The sequence below is a fragment of the Dermacentor albipictus genome, chromosome 10 (assembly GCF_038994185.2).
Source record: "Dermacentor albipictus isolate Rhodes 1998 colony chromosome 10, USDA_Dalb.pri_finalv2, whole genome shotgun sequence".
Lineage (NCBI taxonomy): Eukaryota > Metazoa > Arthropoda > Arachnida > Ixodida > Ixodidae > Dermacentor > Dermacentor albipictus.
In genome coordinates, this window is record NC_091830.1 from 23,603,470 (window position 1) to 23,624,109 (window position 20,640).

Here is a 20,640-nt window from a genome sequence, read left to right on the forward strand (position 1 = left end):
GACTTAGTGCACACGGCTCTCTGCCTCCTTTGTCGCTTATACCTCAGAAAAAATTGTTGCGTTGATCTTGCTTCTGTGTAGCATCTTTAAACTTCAGTCCTTCGTAATCTCTCAAACTGCTTTACATACTCATTCCCTCAAGGACCGAACCTGTTGTGGAACAGGTTCGGTGTATGCAAATGTCCGGCTATGAGGGCACAGTTGGCCGCACCACGCCCCTGAGTGGTTCTCATGAATAAGTGTGCATTATGCTCCAGCGGTGCATCGAAGAGAAGCTAATGACATGAAGCGTTGTAATTTAATACCAAAGTTCGTCCAATGACTGAAGCATGAAAGCGGGGCGTAGCATGGGTCTCCGAGAGCCCAGAAAATTGAGATCGATATAAAAGTGTTATACACTCCATTATTCCGTCAAACATTCGCCTGCAATAACTCAAAATTGTAGTTAATGTCGCCAACAGAGCTATTTATTTGATAATTCCTTTTGTTTGCACTACTTCTTCTTGCACGACCTCGTAATCTGAACGCAATTGCTAAACGTAATCAGAAAGTTGTGTAATTGGGTATTCTTGATTCCCGTCTGGATGGTGGATGCACTCGGTAAAGCAAGGGCCATGAAAGGCCAAACGCAGAACCTGTCGAGAAAGTACTCGCAGCCAATCATGGCACATTTAATACGGATTGACAGACACAATGATTGATTTGATGATGTTACAAACGTTAGCAAGTTTTGTCACCGCCTCTTCCATAATATTTCATTGTGAAAGGAAAACATTGAAGGGTGCTGCTGAAGTAAGTATATAATAACAAAATGCTTCATCGACTGGCTGAAAACAAGAGGGCACTGGTTGGGGAGGGTAACGTAGGTTGGGGTAAACGGGCAATCACCACATTACCTGCGCCAGGCCCCTGGCTTCACCTAAGGAGCTTGACGTAAAGAGGCGTTCTGGGTTAGCCAGAAGGTCCTGTTTCGACATCAGCGTGTTAAATGTTAAAATAAAAAAGGGCATGCACACAAGTACGAAACAGGAACCTCACAGGAAGATCGAGACTTCAAGTGGTCAATAGCCGGCGTACCAGAGGCGCCTCAGTCGAAACTTTGAGTCGAGCCTGAGGCGCCTCGACCCAAAGTTTCGACTGGCGAACTTGTCCTCATCAAAACCACGAAACCCACGTGCATTCCAACGTTCGTGCCATCTTGACTTCGTCAGGGACCTCACGAATCTTTTAAATTCAAGTGAACTTGTCTTGGTCAGGACTTTTGGGAAAACAATGCTTTTAACTGGTATGTCAACTTGTCTTCGTAGTCACGCTGATGAAGACAATTCTCCCAACTTGCCCGCTAACTTGACTTTGTCAGGGCCTTAACAAAATCACGCCTTCAACGTTGTATGTTAACTACACTCTGTCAGGACCCTGACAAACACATGTTTTCTATTTTGTATGTAAACTTGGCTTTGTGGTCCTGACAAATCCATGCATAGAGTTAGCATAATTAATACAGAGGATAAGCTGGAAGAAAAATGTGGCAACCGCTAAGGCGCCGCCATGTTGCTCCCTCTAATTTTTGTGGCACCAAGATATTCAAAATATCGTACTAAAACGAGTATTTCCCCGTAGCACGTACTTATAGACAATGTACAGTAAAGGTCATTCCGTATATGTTTCAGAAAGACTCGATAGCTATTTGTAAAACTTTCATGTAAATTGTACGGTGCGTGAAAGAAGTATATGCAGGCGCGTGAAATAGATGGCGCCACCATACTAAGGGAGGCTCAAGATCTTGTTTGCTCGTCTCGGCTTAATCGCACCTCGCCGTTTGCGCCTGCGAGCCTTGCAGAGTCACAACATGGCGGCGCCCTTGTGATTACCGACTTCAATGCATGGAAGCTTTTCAACTAGAGGTATTCTATTTCCAAGTCATCGGAAATGTTTGCCAACTTGTCTTCGTCATAACCCAGGCCACTATTCCAACATGTAAGGCAATGTGTCAGGGCGCCCACAAAGGCAAGCCGCAATGTCGAAACATTGGCTTCAGGCTGAGGCTTCACATGTTTGGTTGCCGTCGATCACACATAATCACTACCATTTAGTGGCGGAGCGCTCGAGTTAATGATGTAATCATAACGAACACGTGGTGCCATCCCGCTGCGTATCTTTGGGAGTAAATGCTTCGACGCCACGTGTAGGTCATCGCGGCTCACATTTTCACGGTTTTTCGGTGCCTTGCATAGCTCTTTGGCACACAGACTTCAGGAAATGTCTTTGTGCAAGAAAAAGTTATGCTCCATGGCCAATGATCTTTTTATGAACAGAACAAGGTAGCCTAATTTGCCTAATTTCTATCGAGAGATTAATGTTTACTGGTGGCCTTCTGCCATGTGCAGGGACAGCACCCTTGTTATGGTGCAGCCTAACAGCATCCTGCCACTGTGCCTTTGCTATTTCATTTTCATGGTAAATTGTAAACCTGCTCTCATTTGATGTTCTTTTTATGTATAGTTCACTTTATTAACCTCAGTGCTTAATATATTTATGGCCAGGGCTGCACGACTCTTGATGAATGCCTGCATCTGAGTAATTATGCGTCTCCACAGCAACACTCTCCTCGCGTCGTTCTTGTATTTGTAGAAAAAAACTGACTACGTTTCGAGTTTGTAGCGAATGATTTCCTAACAATTTAGGAAACCCGCTTTTAGTTTTTGTTATACTTTTCTGTATCTAGGCTGACATCCGGTCAATTCCTTTGTTTTTCCTAGTGCACTTTTTGTCCTTGTTTTCCTTTTTTTCAGTATTTGCGATCTGTCATCATGCTCTTTCCTCTTTTTTTTTATTAACTGTGTGTAAGAAGATGTTGATGCCTGTTGAACGGCGCCGACTAGTGCTCTGCTCTTAATTCATAGATGAGCTAAAAAACAAGTGTCAACCAAGCAATAGAGAAAAGACAACTGTAACAAAATTTTGAAAGCTCGCATAATAACAACAAAAGTAGGTTTTTCTGATCAGTTCACAATTTTTCGAGAGTTCACGCTCCTCGCTGGTAGAAAACACGTCGTACACAAACACATACAGAAGAATCACCGGCGCACGAAAATATGGGCGGATACACGAAGCACGTATACATGAATGTATGAAAACGCTCAAAAGATTAATCACTTCGAAACGTTAATAAAATTTATTATTGTAACTTTGATCTTGTTCTTTCTTTGCTCTATACTAACCTGCGACCTATCTTCAATTTCGGTTTCTGTAGCCCCTTCTTCCTGAACAGTAATTAGTCGTTGTGCCCCTTTCATTGGCAGTTCGCAGCCCGCTTCTTGGGTCCATCTATGTCCACTGTTTTTATGTCCTCAAATCGAACAATAAGATTAAGTGAAGCAATCATAGCTCTGATTGTTGCAATCGACCTCAAACTGCGCGAACGCATCCAACCTCGCCTTGGGCTGTTTGCGCTAACAGGGTTGCCCCAAGGGTAATAATGACATAGGCCACCTTCCCGGCCAATCTATCCCTGAAAAAAAAAATGAAACCGTGTCCTGGGTCAGCGGAAACCTGCGCCATTTTTATCCGTACTTTCCAAACTGTAGCGACTTTCGAACCAACTAGCTCCCACGGAAGCGTCAAGCACTCGTTGTCTCGTGTTCCACTACAATCTACAGAAAAAAAAAATCACGAGCGATTCCATTTTGTCAAGGTGGATGACCAGCGAAGCTGTTTAGCACACGACACAGAGGTGACACAAAATTCTGAACAAAGTTACGGACTCATTATCGTGATTTTTATGAACATTCGCGGGGCCGAAGGTATCGCCGACCCGAGGAGCCGGAGGATACCAGACACGCGTGATGTTTCGACGAGACCGCAGCCACGGGAGAGTGGAAGGAAAGCGTATACGCAAGCACTTGGAATGCCGACAAAGAGAGGGAGGTGCCTACGTAAACATGGCCGACGCGGGCCAATATGTATGTGTTATAAGCTTGGTATCTGAAACTGGTTATATTTCGGCCCACGATATCACAGCGCCGCTGTATACGGCTAGCCGATTCATCCGTCGGTCTGTCGCCTGTACGCCAAAAACTTTTCTGACGCAACCCCATGCGCATGCGTGAAAAAGAAAGAGAAAGGCGCCCAATTGGCTGCGACAGTAGTGAAGTCGTTGCTCGCTGTCACAGCCGGGAGCGTGCTCAGTAGTTTCTCTCCGGCTCCTAAATGGGTACGCCACACGTCATACGTATTCCTGAGGGGAAGGCAGCTCTCGACCAGCAACACCCCGAGCAGAACCGGCAATGATCTCGTCTACGCCGTGCCGGTGCTGCAGCCTGGGCACAAGGACAGGCTCGTGCAGCCGACCGTAAGCAGTAACTTCGTACCGAGGACTACCGACGATCCGGCAGCCTACCAAGCCGTTGTTTAATCAACCGTCGCGATTTGCACAGTGATAAACACAGGGGCCGCACGATTCAGCTTCACCGGTTAACCATCTGTACGGAGTACTCGGACGGTGATTATTAAAGTCATTTTTGCAAGTCGGTGGAGTGCTTGAAGCCTGCTTCACCTCCGCCACGGATCAGTCATGTATTGCATCCTGTTCGGGATCGGCCCATGGATTTTTCATACGCAGAACAAAAAATGCACAGAACCCTAGCCAGAAACAGTTTCGCTGCAATAAACACGGCAGCCTTGTGATATCGCGTGATCGTTGCAGTGACGGCAACGCTCCCCTACGGCTCAGCAAGACTATATGCGCTTAGGCATGACGCCATTCTGCATGCGATCTCGCGCCAACCGCAGTGCAAGCTTCTCCAGTGGCGAACCTGAAACCTGCATTTACAAGCCTGTGGTACGAACCATGCGATCAACCAAATGCAGGCTGAAAAATTGCAGCCACCTCCATTAAGGCAACTCAGGTGAAGTGAAATTTCCCTCTATGAAAAACAATGTGTCAACATACAGTTCGTTTCAAAGGGTTCCATTCCAAATAAAATACGCCTGACAGGAAACCCTATTAAAGGACAGGTATTAACACGGCCGAGAAAGCACACAGCAATATAATAAAAGGACAGATCGCTGACTGTGGAATGTGGGCAGCGATGTGTACTGTACTTGGTTTCTGTACTGTGGTTTTCTTGCTGGGTCCCATGTCGCACTGTTTCAACCTGTAGTTTAACAAGATCTATCAGCGAGCCTAAATTAACCCTTCGTCAAGAAATCCTGATTCGGCGAAGCCAAATTTCCGCAACCTCTGCCAGCCTGCTACTCGACTCATAACGAAGTCCGGATCGATAAACTTGGAGAAGTTGTTTTCGCAGGTTACACGACGTACAAAATGGTGTTTCTACGGAGATAAGCAACGACGCCAGCGTCGGGCACAACGTGCGAATCGCCCCATCGAAAGCTATATATAGGAGCAATATTCGAAGAACCACCCCGAGGTGGGTCTTCAGGCTTGTAACATGCTGGGCACATTGCTTAGGAGATGCAAACACCAGCAGTGCTCACACATGATGCCCTGAAAACTTCAGTTCCTTTTTTTATCGCTATAGCAATTATATGGACACTACAAGGACATTTTCGCTGTTTGCGTCTTCATATATTTAAGTATATGTACAGTATATGCCATGCCCTGCTATATTACGTGTTGTATATACCGGCTATATTTCCAAACCATTGTATATTTAAAGTTGCTGATACCAGGTCTTACATTCTTAACAGCCTTGTTCCTCAGAATTTAGAGAATGGCCACCCACAAACAAATGTCACGAAACAAATCGCACGCCCCACATGACTTTTCTCAGAGTCTAATAGTAAAAGTGCGCAACAATAACTCAGCTCTCCCCATTAAATGATGTAATTTCATTGGCGCAGCTCTGTACTACCTCCGGGGTCGGCCCGCGAAAGAGGTTTGAAACATACCCGATGCGGAAAAGTGGTGGTAAATTCGCTAAGAAAGACGTTCACCTTTACATTAGACACTTTTACTTTAGCGTACGCAACTATAACGTACGCTATACGCTATAATATAGCGTACGCTAAGCAGCGCACATTTTCTACAATTTTAGTTGGCCGGCGATATCTTCGGATCTCAGAGGCTATATGCCCTCGTTGCGGCTATTTCGCCTTTGTAGCGATAGGTAGCGCTGACATCTCGAATGTGTCGTTCGTTAGGGTTCGACTCGTTCGAAACGAGAAGTGATCTCGAAAACACAACGAGGTTATCCATAATGCTCTGTCGCCGAAGCGGCCTGAGACTAAGCGAAAGCCGTTTGCACAGTCATTTGCTACGAACGAAATACATTTTACAAAAGCAACGCCAAATTCAATTCGAAGCGGGCAGCTGGGACCGCCGCCATGTTTCCCACAAACTCCGCAAACCCCCGCAAAAACGCTCACGCTAACTCGTTTGCGTTGTGTACGCCCGCTATACCCGCTATTTCGTTTAGCGTTCAGCGCATGAGCAGTGACGACCCGCTTTTTTTTTGCGTACGCAGTGGTATAGAGTACGCTATACTAAAACTGTCTATTGATGGAATTCTCCGATGGCACGATTCGAACAGAGGACCCCTAGCAAAACAGCTCGTTTTAGTTAGGTTACATTTACTTCAATTCGTACTGCTTAGCAGCTCAACACCATTGCCACCAAGCAACCACAGCTGGTCCTGCTGCTTTTTTTATCATAATTTGAAGTCTTGTGTTTAAAATTCTTCCTAATTGTATCTTGTAGTTAGCTGTCTACTTTCACTAGTAAGTACATGTGTGGTGCCTTACTATGCAAAAATAAATATTCCTGGGGTCAATATATGAGTGTGCGTTTAACTATCCGTTCTGCGATTCGATATTCGATACTTACTATTCGCATTAAAAAAAAGTACTTGGTATTTGCCTACCTTTAATAATAACATAAACGAAAGAAAGGACGAAGTTTGCGTACACAGAGCTGGCAAACAAGGATTACTGCATTTCCGAATTAGGTAAGGATGCATAACGCAGTAACTTGTATCAGGCATATTCAAGGCCATTTTTTAATTCACATCTGCTTTACTTTTTAATTTGTGTTTCATTTATTATCCTTTCTCGTCGACTTTTGGGTGAGCCAGAAATATAGTGTGCTTTAATGTCTCGTGCATTATTTCTCTTAAAGCACACTTCGATCTCTTCTGATTGTACCCTGTTTGACAATGCCCCTTCGACTTACCTTACGAGGAGTCTGCTGTGCGTTTTTTTTTTTTTGCTAGGACATGATTTTCCCAATCTTGCGAAAAGTGAAGGCGTATACGCTGCTGACCTCCAAGTAATGGGTCGCATTTCCATGGCGGTTAAATGCAAAACCGCTAACGTATTTTGACGTAGGTGGAGATTAAAGAACGACAAGCAGCAAAAATCAATCCCCAAGTTCCTCGTTACCACGTGTTTGACATTAGGACCGTGGTTGAGGAACGTAAAACCCCAGACACAAGCAATCTTCTTTTAATGAATGGGTGGACAGATTTGAATATGCTTTGTCGGGAATTCTTCTCCTTTTCTTTCGTGAAAAGAAACTGTCGTAACATTTCGCAGAAACTCAGGTTCTCTTGATCTCCGCTGAAAGAAAAGCTGTCGAAACATTTTTCATGCATGATTAGTGAAGCTGGGGCTCAATTTTGCTCCCTTGGTAACGGCCTGAGCGAAGACGTAGTACTTTCCGTTTCTTTCAGACATATTCAAGAATGTTTCGACAGAAAGGCTGTCAACCAGCGATCACATTGTTCGCATGCAGCATTGTTGTTCCGCTTAGTCAGGATGAGAGGCGCATGAATGTGGCAGTCGTCTTTTCAACATTTCTCTGCGTCGCCAGATTGACGAAGAAAAATAGGTTTATTGTTGACTTCTTCGCCATCCTACTTTTTCTATCGGCATTAGTTTTCTGCAACGTGCATGAACATATGTTATGCCAAGAAGCTACCATGCTAATGTTATTATCAAGTCCTATTTCATCATTTCTTGAGCAACAATATAGTTAGCAATTTTAGTTTATTTCTTAAAATTCATAATAACGTGTCAACAACATCGAGCTCCTTTCTAATGATTATTTCACAATGTTCTAGTAACGTCTTTCATACATATTCTTTCATCGCGCACAATTCTTTTTAATTCTGTTTCCACTGCCGCCCGATTCATGACCGATCCCCCACAGTGGGCGGTTCCATTTCTCGAAGACACACCCAGCCACTCACTCAATCAAGAAACTTTATGTTTATGGTAGATATCTACATTACTATGCGTAGTTGAGAACCCTGAACCCAAATGTGAATTCCGAGAGGGGCCAGTGGGGGTTAGCACTCATGATTATCCGTGACTCCGCATACCACTTACAAACACAGTATAAGCGCGTAATGAATGGCTGATGCACATTAGAGTGACGACGTTTGTGGCGTACTTACTTAGTTACTTAAAACTAGGCATTCTGACGGGGGGAACACGAGAAGAAACGAATCTTTTCTTACGTCTTGAAACGCCGATTCCAAAGTCAAAACGCAGGCTACGTGATATCCGTTGAATGTTCGTGAGCAGGGTTGCGACTGTATTCGTTCGTTCTTTATTAGGTGCTTCAATTTTACGAACAATGGTTGTCGTTGCCGTTTTTGTTTTCTTATAGAAAAGAGCCCAAAGGCCTAGGGGAAAAACATTCTGTTTTAAGCGCAGAAGGACATTGCGCGTACGGAAGTACGTGACGGGACAAGTCATTTCACGATTTGCAGTTTTGTGAGGACATAAAAACATCCCGTCATTATATTTCCTGTTCGTGCTTTCAGTAAAGTTTGAGACATCGATCGGAGCAAATGTGGTTTTGTTGCGTTAATATTTTATGGTCTGGGAAGGAGCTAGGTTGTGTCAGATATTATAAAACGCGGCCAGCTCTTGAAAAGGAATATACAGCTTGGGCCCTTTCAGTTCAATCGAAAATATCCAATCCAATGTCAACAGCCAAGGTCAAGGTGTGCCGCTAAAGTGACAAATATCGTTTTTGTCGACGAGCCCAAAACGACATAATGGCAGTAAAGGAGCATAGACATGGAAGAAGTGCTGACCTTTCAACAACGAGAATACAACTAAAATGATCACCATATTAAAACAAAAAACACGCCCCCATAATGGCCCTGTGAGAATTGGAAATTAAAAGGACACCTCTGAGAGGAATGGTGCATCACTTTAGACTGACAAAGTGTTCTTTCGAAACAGCAGTTCTCGTCATGTTAGTTATTCGTACTGAAAATGAAGGCTAAAGTACCACTTCATTCTCTTTTTTTTTTTATTCAAATGTGATGTTCCAAATTTCAAAGTTCTTACATGGGCCGCCATGATTCGGTAAAACTTCCTGCAACTCTGTACGAATTCATGACTGACCCCTTAAAACATACAGCGTAGTCGACTTTTCTTTTTTTTCTTTTTTACTGATAAAAAAGTTACTTAACCCCGACCGTGAGTCGTCAAAATCTATGACGTCAGAGTGCACTGGTACGGGAATTTCAAGGCAGTGGCGCCACCTGCTTTTTTGTGTGTGTGTGCGGGGGGTGGGGGATTTCGTGAAGTGTGAGTTCCTTATTCACCACACATTATTTTCTCATTTAGCATATCTTTTAACGTTCACCTCGGCGCAACAAACGGACAAAAAACAAGCCTACAGTCAGTCCGGCTGCAATAGCTCAGTGCCGTTGGCGTTCTACTGCCAAACTCGAGGTCCCGTGTTCGAGTCCCTACATTGGCGGCCGCATTCCGATTGGAGCAGATGCAAAAAAGAAGTTTCGCAGCGCTTCGCCTTCGGTGCACCAAAATTAACCTCATATGGTACAAAACTGATCCGGAGACCCCCGCCCCCCCCCCCCCTAACGAGATCACCATAGCGCGGGAGTTTCGTTATACTTTTTACCTTTATTACCGGGAGTCCCGTTAATGAAGCGCACAGCATCACGCTGCTGCAAACACATACCCAAGCTCTTGCTAACGTCTCAAACTTGAGGTTAAAAACACAACTTAGCTTAGATCGATAGGTAGCAGGAAGCTTGCAATATAACTTTGGGTATATGTTTTGTACAGCTTTCAGGACTTTTATTTGATAGAACTTATGCAGCTTTCTTTTTTTATACAAATTATACCTTTCCCGTATCCTAAGTGAAAGAAACACGCGTCCCTCAGAACACATTAAAGCGTTTCGGCACGCTAAACCTCTTAGGATTTTGAAAGTAAGGCACGTGAGTTGAGAAATACAAAAGCGGCCAAATGCAAAAAAATAAGAAATAACACACACACTGTCCGTGGAGTAGGTCACACCTGTGGGGAAAGACGTCCGCCACACCGTTTTTCTTTTCTTCTTTTTCTTCTCCACTACCGACATAAGGGGGCCGTGACCGTGTCACCGCAATGAATGGTTGCAGAAGTCACGTGATGTGCTCCCGACGAACAAATGCAAATGCGCTGTCCCACTGCCACTTCTGGATAGACAGCTCGGTTTTAATGCACTCCAAATTCGCGGGTCTTCATTTTTTCCTCGTCGAGCCTAAAGAGCGATCTTGTGCTAATGCGTTCTTCGCAAAAAAGCATTTCGAGCAGGAAGCGAGATCTGCAATCTCCTTTGCTGAAGGATGGACAGCATTTGCGAGAGCGTCGAGATTAATGAGAGCACAAGTTCTTTTGTTCGGTTTCCGACAGCGCAATTCGAAACTAACAAAGACAGCGCGATTCGAAACAAACAAAAAAACCCTAAAAGACGAGGGAATTCGACGTGAAGCAATTATTCAGAGAGTCGTCGTTTAGTACTCTCAGACAGTCCTGGAGTTGCAGACAGTGCGCTCTGGTTTGATAAAGTAATGTTTCTTTTTTTTGTACACATAATATTTTATTTTTATTTTCAGAAAATTCACAAAATATACTACAATGTGTGCACGCCGGCTCTATGGCACCAAACCTAAAAACAAGTAGGGCAGCCATTTACAAAGTATACCATTGGCTGTAACCTATGCTGATAACATATGATTTATACACATATTGAAATAGCAAAAAAGGAAAACGACACTGAAAAACAAGTGCCCGAAAACTTAACTCGTCCCGTGACGGAGAATGGTTCATTATCAAACAAAAAACTCGCTCACAGTTCAGACTTAGTTGCAAAGAAAAATAAACATCGAATACAAATCTACCTGTTGTATAGCCAGAAAAAAGAAACAGCAACAATTTATTTGCAGGCAAACTGAATGCTGTGAATCATAACATACAATCGGAAACCATAACTGTTACGTGAATGGGTAATAAACCACATACTCCATAACAGCTTCGGGAACATTTTGGGGCTGTTTGTTGTTTAAGGAAAATGATATTCTCAGCCAAGAAGTGCGTGCTGGTGATTGTTACTACTACTACTACTACTACTACTACTACTACTACTATTACTACTACTACTACTACTACTACTACTACTACTACTACTACTACTACTACTACTACTACTACTACTATTACTACTAGTACTACTACTATTACTACTAGTACTACTACTAATTATACTAATAATACTACTAACTAATACTCCTATTACTTCTACCAGCCGGGCACAACTCTAGAAAAATAACAACCGATTACGTAAATTTTTAAGAAAGCCAACAGAGCAAAAAAAAATTCAAATATGAAACATAAACACCAACAAATGTTCGTAAGTGTGTCAGATAACGTACGTCACGAAAAAAATTATCTTCCAGAGAACTCCACTTACTAAGATGTGAAAAAAAGACACACAAAAAATCATATTGTACTCTTTCATAATACAGTGACTCGCTTGAATACGAGACGCGGTTGCAATATCTACGAAAACTAACCAAAAGCTACCGCAAAACACACTAATTGTCCTTAAGCGCGCACAGTATTATTTAGTTTTCACATGTGTGATGCGAGAACGTGTATCGTGCCTCTACGCTCTAAGCTGTGCCTAAAGGTCTATCGTTAACCCGTTGCTCTTCTTTGAGCGGAAACGGACGATGTCACTGCCCGTCAAGCTTATAAAAACTTTCACTGCGCGAAATTAGGACAGCGTGAATTTCCAACATTCATCTGTATGGAGAATCTGCGTGAAGATTTACCTTTAACGTGTCTTCCACTGCAACTTAAATTATAAAGTTCCTTTTTTTAGAAAGTCTTTACAGTCCTTGTATAAAAAATCGGGTAAACGCGGCGTCATAGTACATAACATGAGAAAACAGAGCAATATTCGCTTATGAAACAATTAATAAGAAAACCATTAGAACGTCACACAATAAAAAAGAAAGCTATGGACGATGTAGTGGACAAAACAGGCAAAAAGGTACAGTCTACCATTTTTCAAGACTGAACACAACTCACAAAAGAGAAACACCAATTACTTGAATAAAGTCAATAAGCACGCGCACAAAAACTTAAATATGCAAAAATAAACCCCCACCAAATGTTCGCCTACATTTTCAATAAAGTGATGACTTCTTTTTGTCTTTTGAGGTGCCATTGCATTTATCGGAATAATACATTTTCTCCGAGACACTGGTCTCACAGTGCTGCCTTAATCTACTTGTGTATATTTGTTCTGTTAAACACAGAATACCGTAGAAACAATAAATTAAGGAGTACCTCGCCTACTTAATTCCTTTATATATGTATCGTGTCTCGTATTTCGTGCGCGTATCGTTTCATTTATCATCGCATTCAACTAGACAGCTGACGCCAGGTGAATGTCTCCAGTTTTCATCAAGGAACCCCTATCTCCCTCTTATGAAATAATTATAACCTGATATAACATTCCAACACAGAATAGAATTCTCGAAGAAGAGTTCACACCACTTCTACAAGGCCAACTTTCTCCTTATGCTTCATATTACCTCAAGTTTAATTGCGTACCTACGTGACTCGTTTAAGTAATCTTTCGCGTCGTTTGTTAAGTAATTATTCAGGAAATTTCAAAAACTCGTGCCTGAAGTCATGTTTAGAAAGGGAATTGTTAAATAAGAACGACGTAATGATTGTCACGAATGGCGTATTGCTCTTTCGGCATACTGCAGACGGGTGAGTCACGTCAGTGTCGTCTGTTTCGTTTTACTTGTATCATTCACGCCACTCACATCACTGAAACGCGGGTGTCAGAAGTGAAAGTGAGCTGAGATAAAGAAAATTTGGTCAAGGTGTATCCGTGTGCTAGCAATAGAAATACACTATGCAAAAGCATCCCGTCGACCACCAGCAGCACAACCACGTGCCACGTTTCTACCGAGCAGACGTGAGCCTTCTGCGGAAAACGTCAAGTTGAGGCTTACCATTACGAAAAACATCAGGGGAACCATGACGCTCAATGTCTTGACGCTCGCACGCAGTCACTCGACAATCATTCGAAGGAGAGTCTGTCCCTCAACCACACACGTTCAAAACAAACTTTCAGAAAGCTTTTGGACCCGGCATGACGTAACCACGAGAGTCCATGCCCGCCGAGAACGTGCTCCCGATAGAAGCGTCGTCTGCTCAATGGAACCCATCGTGCCCGAGCCAGCGGCGTGCTCGGCCCTTCTGGCGCATGCGCGACCGTCTGTCAGTCACTCCCGCCATCTGGTGCCAGGCCGAGAAGTCGATCAAAACTTGGGGGGGGGGGGGGGGGGGGTTCCTTCGTCCCGCTCCTCGGCCTACCTTCGCAAACTCTTCCACCGCTACGCTGTTTCTCTAGCTACTCTTTCTTCCTTTCTTTCTCTACTTCTTTCTTTCTTTATTTATTTTATGACCCCCTTTGACGGTGCTCTACTACTTAGAGAGAAAATACTGAAGACAAAATCAGAAAAGAGGCACGAGATGAGAATTTCCACTCCGGCATCTACCGGCGCGTTTCTTTGAAAGTCGGGTTCGTCCGGGCCAGGCAACGTGTAAGAAACTGCGGCACCGCTCGCGCTTTATAGCTGGCGAACGCAGAGAATAAGGAAAAGTAGAAAGGAAAACCGTCGAGATCAATTTAAGGCAAAAGGGCCGCGGCAGCGGTCAATAATCCACCTCATTTGGGGCGGGCGTCGTGCAAAATTTATGAACGGCCCTCACACCAGCGCCGCCGACAAAGTCGCCTATACGACGTATAACAAAAGTTTCGAGACTTCATTTAACGGGAGTGCCATTCTTTCTTTCCATCTTTCTTCTTCAGTTGTTTTTCCTCTCTCTCTCTCTCTCTCTCCTATTTTTTATGACGCGACAGTCCGTTACTAGCCCTCGCTAGCGAAAATCCTTTATTTTTTGCTCCCTTACTTCTGGAATGATTGGGTGGCGTTTCGGAAGAAAAGTTGGGTCTTCCGACTCTCCGACCGGATCACTGACGACAGGATTGCGAGCGGCACACGCGAAACAATGGAAAGAGACATGCCTGATCACAGGCCGCATAGACTGGCCCTCGGATCCGTACAGAGGAGAGACAGATGCTGGTTCCCCGCGCACGCTTGGTTTGCCGGTCAACGGCGCGTGCCAGTGTGCGCGCTTTCTTTTCTTTTTTCTTTTTTTTCTTTTGAGGTTGGCGGCGGGAGGCCGCTCCGGTGCTTTTTCGTTTTCGCTTGCCTTCGAAATGCTCGCTGTCGCGGTTGTCTTGGCTCACGCACTTCCATAACGACGGAACCGACCGCTCTAGAACGAATCAGAACGTCACAAGAAGAATACGCCGGTGAAGTAAAAGAAATGAAATGCCTTTCTCGTACGGAGCGCAGCCACTGCATTTTTCAATAGCAGCGTAGAAATTAAATTTCGTTTAAGGAACTCTGAAAGCTAGAGAATGCAGGGCTTTTGATTCAGTAGTTTCTGTATCTAGATAGCACAGATGCTTTGCTGAGATCCGTAGAACCAGAATTGAGGTTATCGATCCACAGCTAACGAATCGCGTCCGAGTTGGAACGCTTTTCTTCGTTGTTTAAACGTAAGTTTTGTGGCGGTAATGTTTTAATTCTTCTGTATCGGCAACATAAATGCCACATTAACGCTGGTCCCTTTCGTAGATAGCTGCCAGTTTGCGCTCAGTGAAAAAATAAAATATTTAGGAACAAATTATGATACATGTAGCACACATACACAAATGTCCAAGATAGTCAAAGGGTATGCGGCATCCACGCTAGCTTAGTGGTGACTTATAACCGGCCGCTTTTGCTTTGTTGCTATTGTGTTTGGCTGCTGAGCACGAGGTCGCGGGATCAAATGCCGACCACGGCGGCCGCATTTCGATGGTCGCGAAATGCGAAAACACCCGCGTACTTTAGATTTAGGTGAGCCTTCAAGAACCCCAAGTGGCCCGAATTATTCCGGAGTCCCCCAATAAGGCGCGCCTGATAATCAGATCGTGGTTTTGGCCCGTAAAATCCCAAAATTTAATGGGGTATTAGAAGGCTGGAGGATTGTACCAGTTGGTGAATGAATGATAAGGCACCGAACCCGTGATGCGAAATATGATACTTCTGTCCGCACTTGCAACAAGTAATATATTCGTCCACTTTTGTTTCCCTTAACCTCATTACTTCTACATTTAAATTAACTTCCCCTATGCTTTACTTCACATTCTTAACTGTTCTCTTCATCCTTCTGTAACTAAAAAAAGAAGTCTAGCGTATGGTTTTTTAGTACCGTGTTTACCCGCATAATGCTAGCAAACTTTTTGCGTAGAAAATGGATTCGAAATTGAGGGTGCGATACCTGAGTGGCGAAAATTTACTGAAGGAACGTTGAATGTGCTAAATGGAAAAATTAAACACAAAGTTCCTGTAAGATATGGTTGCTAATCTATGGTTGTAAGATATGGTTGCTAAGATATGGTTGCTAATATGGTTGCTAATTCAAACAAAAACCACTCGATCTGTCGTTCGATACTCTCCCTCCCACGTCTTTATTTTCCTTTTTGGCGCAACAATGTATTCATTAGTTCCCAACCAACTCGCCCAGCAGCAAGTTCTATTCAAACAAAACATTACTTTCAAACAGCACCTACTTTTCTTTTTTGAGCGCTGGTTCAGCGTAAGCAGGAACTACAAGGTTCCTTTATTTGGTTCCACGTAAGCAGGAACTACAATGTTCCTTTATTTGTAGGCATTATAGCTAAACATAAATGTATTAAACAACTAAATGAAATGGCTCTGGCCCGACCATTTGCGAGCCGCTTTTAATGCTTACGTAAGAACAAGCGGTTGACTGTCGCTTCAGCAGTTTTCGAGGCAGCGATGATTGCTCAAAAAAGAAAAAAAAATGTCACTAATTTTCTGACACCTAAAGAGGGCGTACGAGCATTCTGTGAGTAAATACGGTATTATCTTTCGTTCCGAATGTTCAGTCGCATCTCAAAAATAAGTCTACTGAAGGCAAGAAGAGAGAAAGAGAAATTTATTTACAGAAAGGCAGAGAGGTCGGCCTGAGCTATAACTTGCTCTGGCCTGCTACTCTACACTGGGGAAAAGGGACGGGGAGGGAAAGGGCTGATGAATGATGATGGTATAAGGAAGAGATGCGTATATACAACTTCACAGAGTTGTGTCATCTCTAAAGCCGTGCGTCCAGCCCAGTGGCTTGGAGAAAAGCTATAGCGGTTCTGGTTACCAGGGCTGGAAGGCAAGAAAACACAAGAAAAAGGCAACCGTGTTTTAACAGCGACATTCGTAAGCGCCTTACTGTCTGACATGGCTGCGCAAGCAAATATGTTGTTAAGCAGCGAAATCTGCCTATTATTCGAAAACTGCTCCACTGCCTCTTGCTCCGCCTTGTTTGCTCAACTACCTCCAACATCCCTTGCCTTCCAACTGGTTATTTTCATGGGATGCTGCAGTAGGTTCGGCAATATATTTAGCAAGTCGCGGTGCTCTTACACAATCTACGCGTTCATCGCTCCCAGAGGAGTTATACATACTGCGAATCCAATCATAAGACGAGAACAACCGATGCTTGCATTCGTTTCTTTCAACATTATCTTTTGCCGCCGGCATCATTATGAAACGTCTGCTAAGGTACTAGGCAACTAGACACCGCAGCAGCAACAAGAACAAGAACAACAAAAAAAAAGAAGAACAGGGCATTCGATGAAGCCGTAGCAAGTTCAACGGTAAGCTTGTATGCTCAGACCTCGTAACCTAAGATACCGCGGCAAACACCATAACGCGCAAAGATATTGAGCTAAGGAATAAAAGGTTTACTGCCAGCCTTTTGTTTTACGAAGGATTGCACGGCCGTAAGGGAAAATATAGCCGGGGGCGGCCAAAGATTGCCACACGCACCGGTAAAGCTGCCCCATCTCACCCCTTTATAACCCCCTCCCCCCTCCTTTGTGCTCTCTGCATACAACCCCTCGGCGCGTGAGAAGCCTATATACGCTTAATATCGAGCTGATGTTACCTCATAGCTAGGGCACCGTGGTCTCGGAGTGACTAGGCGAGCGAGAAGAACGTAAATGAAGGGAGGGAGAAAAATAAAGAACAATTCTTCAAACTTCAACCTACCCGGGCAGCCACACTCCACCCGATGTCAGAGGGCTTTTGTCGACTCTGCAGTTTCCGCGGAGTGGTCGTAAAAAATTTTGTCCCGCGGGGTCCATTTAATCATGCCTCTCCTTATTTTAGTCGAGTGCACTCCAACGTTCAAGTAAAACGCTTTTTCTTCTTCTTGTTGCGTCACTCGAGTGGTGTCGCTGCAAAGTCAAGCTTTACGCCCCCCGTTTGTTGTTGCGTGAGAAAGTAAAAAAAAAAGGTCTTTGTTCGCCACGGGTGCGTGGCGGTGTCGGGCGGTCCTTTCAGTTGAACGTTTTCCTCGCTTATCGCCAGCTGACCGCCCGTATGATTTGAAATCTTGGTGCGTCGACAGGCACAAAAGTTTCTTGGGTTGACACATCTGTGTCGGGCGTTCTGTACAGTGTTTGGCAGCGATCGTTTGTGGAGGACCTCAAGAAAAACAAAATTTTCAAGCTGCGGTCAGCTGTGTGCGCTTCTGCGCTCCGTTGAACGAAAGTGGTTTGTCGGAGGGGAAACCCCAAAGAAGAGAGAAGTTCACACAGAGGTCGATGCTTTATGCGATTAGGAGTGGTCGAACGAGAAATGTCGTTCGAGCCAATGTTTCGACACGAAGACTAGTCTTCTTCGGGGCAGCAAGTGCTCTTCTTACAGCATTTATGCATGTGTAGCTACCCCTCCCTCTCCCTCAATGGATGAGGAGGACAAGCACAATCAGGCTGGTGCTGGTGACTCTCGTCTTCCAAACCCTATCCGTCACTCGCCTTACCCCATCTTACGTACGAGTTACACTAACATAAACGATGACCTGGAAGGCAGTTAATTCCCTAACGAAGATAATGGCAGTAACTGCCTTTGTCGAGCCGTTGGCTTCAGCGACATTACTTGTTCGACTTAGTGAATCAGTTCTCTGGAGTGGTTGTGTCTTTAAGGGCAGTTTGAAAAAAGGAGTGAGAGAGAGAGAAACTTTGATGACAGCATAAAGGGCTTAGCCTAGCCAAATGGGTGGAGCCGTACTCGGAAGATTAGAGTGAAAGACGACATTTAAAAATAATAATAATAATAATAATAATAATAATAATAATAATAATAATAATAATAATAATAATAATAATAATAATAATAATAATAATAATGTAAGGTAAGGTAAGGTAAGGTAGGTAGGAAAAATAAACATTAAAGGTAGCGCCCAAACACTCATTCATCAAGGATAGCAGAGAATATACGCTGCACAATAACAAAGACACCCGAAAGAAGGGAAAAACATGTAAAGACAACAAATGAAAATCAATAACGCCCAAAGGTCGAACACCTCGCCGTCAGATTTGGCAGAGTGTCACCTGCTTTAAATGCGCGCATTAGCCAGGCGACAGAGTTTTCATTGTTACGGTCCCCCTCTAAGTTCTTAGAAAGGCCCCTGGGGATCAGGTTCTCTTTGTTAGGATCCATCTTTTGTACTCTCTTGCAAAACAGGGAGCGATTAGCGAGAGGTTCGTTTCTCATCCCTTTGTTCACATGCTTTACTTCTTTTTTCTCTCTCTTTCCAAATTGAGTCTCCTGCGCCATGGGCACTGTGGACACATATCCAGAGCTCCCTAATACCGTTCGCGGCATTGTCTGCTAAAATTGGTCTTGCGTAAGGGGAATGCTAGCGGATCCTGTCATGTCTATGTGGTGCTTTGGGGCATTCCATGGCGCAAACGCAGCTCCTGGCGGCCGAACACGTTTTTGCCATATAACTCAAAGCGTTGCTGTTTGTTCCTCATACGGACTAATTTTCATATTGGCATGCTGTTTTGCACCAATCGTATCTGCTTTGGTCCTTCTTTATTTCTTGGGGGGGGGGGGGGGGGGGGACAAGAGGCAGTTGTGCTGAGCGCACTCATCACCTCCATTCCCTTTCTTTCCTGCTTCTTCCTCTTCCCCCTTAACCCCTTCCCCGGTGCAAGATAGAAAAATCGGTGTAACCGGCTCCACCTGCTTAGCGTTCTTTACCTTGCTCTCTCAAGAATATTTCACGGAACTCAATTTGTTCCAGCTTCGGGGAGCTATAAACAACGAAAACAACGTTTTCGCTTAACGATGTGCAGCCCTTGTACGTCTCACTTTACTTAAGAAGCATCGCTTCCAGAAACACCATCAGTCATCACGTATTGCCAAGCGTGCATTGTTTCGCTTTATGCCAGTGACCGTTATTACTGCATCATATAACTTTATTTCTAGGACCACCGTGTGATCGAGGACGTAACAAATATTAGCGATGATTCGCTTTACTGACTTCCCACCTTCGTGTAAGAAATAATAATAATAATAATAATAATAATAATAATAATAATAATAATAATAAGAAGAAGAAGAAGAAGAAGAAGAAGAAGAAGGAGGAGGAGGAGGAGGAGGAGGAGGAGGAGGAGGAGGAGGAGATAGAAATGGGGCACTATGGGTGCACCTACTTCTAGTACAGCAAACGCTGTCCTGTCTAATATCGCCACCACGCAAATGTTGCGAGAGAAAAAGGGACGCGAAAAAAATTATTTGCAGTGTGTGCACTCAAGCTCAAATAAAGTGGCACATTCTAGATCCGCGTGTTCGATCAATGCACTGCATTGAGGCAATTCCACACTGCAAAGCTGCGCTAAAAAAGATTTCAATGTTTTTGTTGCTGTTTTTTATGATATCCTGGTCTCCAAAAATTTCATCGTGATAGTACGAATAGCCACTTGACTTTAGCCGCAAAGTGAGGTTTCCGACAACCACCCAATGTGCTCGCCGCTATCATTGTTAAGTGTAGCGCTATTTTGCTTTGTGGGCGTAAGTTCGCCCAGTAAGGAAAATGCGATTCTTTATTCACTTTAGTAATTACCTGCCTCTACCTCAGGCCGAACTCTCAGCATTTCGTACCATTAAACTTCTCTCTCTCTCTCTCTTCGCAGCCTCAACAACGTGACAATACAGCTTGATATGCTTTCTAAAACGCTTTGCCCGTTTCACCCTATCTGCTGTGGATAAAAAGTTCCTTCTACTCGCAAAAACAGCAGCGTGGCCAGTTACGTTCATTCTAGTGGAAATTTCGAAGCTAATTCTAAATGGAGGTCGAAATGGTCAACGCTCACCGAAAGCATGTCACTCACTGTGTTTTCCGATGTGCTCCCGACAAAGT

The 20,640-nt window shown here is 44.0% G+C and overlaps 2 protein-coding genes across 3 annotated transcripts in view; one reads left to right on the top strand and one right to left on the bottom strand.

The window, feature by feature from the left end:
* Nucleotides 1–20,640, top strand: part of B9d2 (B9 domain-containing protein 2) — a 969,675-nt gene that overhangs the window by 676,658 nt on the left and 272,377 nt on the right. The window lies entirely within an intron of this gene.
* The window catches only part of ktub (Tub domain-containing protein ktub), a 122,080-nt gene that overhangs the window by 74,609 nt on the left and 26,831 nt on the right, over nucleotides 1–20,640 (bottom strand). The window contains exon 1 of one of the 2 annotated variants that reach the window (XM_070527015.1): nucleotides 13,305–13,495. The exons of the other annotated variant lie outside the window; for it this stretch is intronic. Within the exon in view, the coding sequence (XP_070383116.1) occupies nucleotides 13,305–13,331 (27 nt within the window). The 5' untranslated portion in view covers nucleotides 13,332–13,495. Of the gene's footprint in view, nucleotides 1–13,304; nucleotides 13,496–20,640 lie in introns of those variants that run through there. 2 annotated transcript variants of the gene reach the window in all.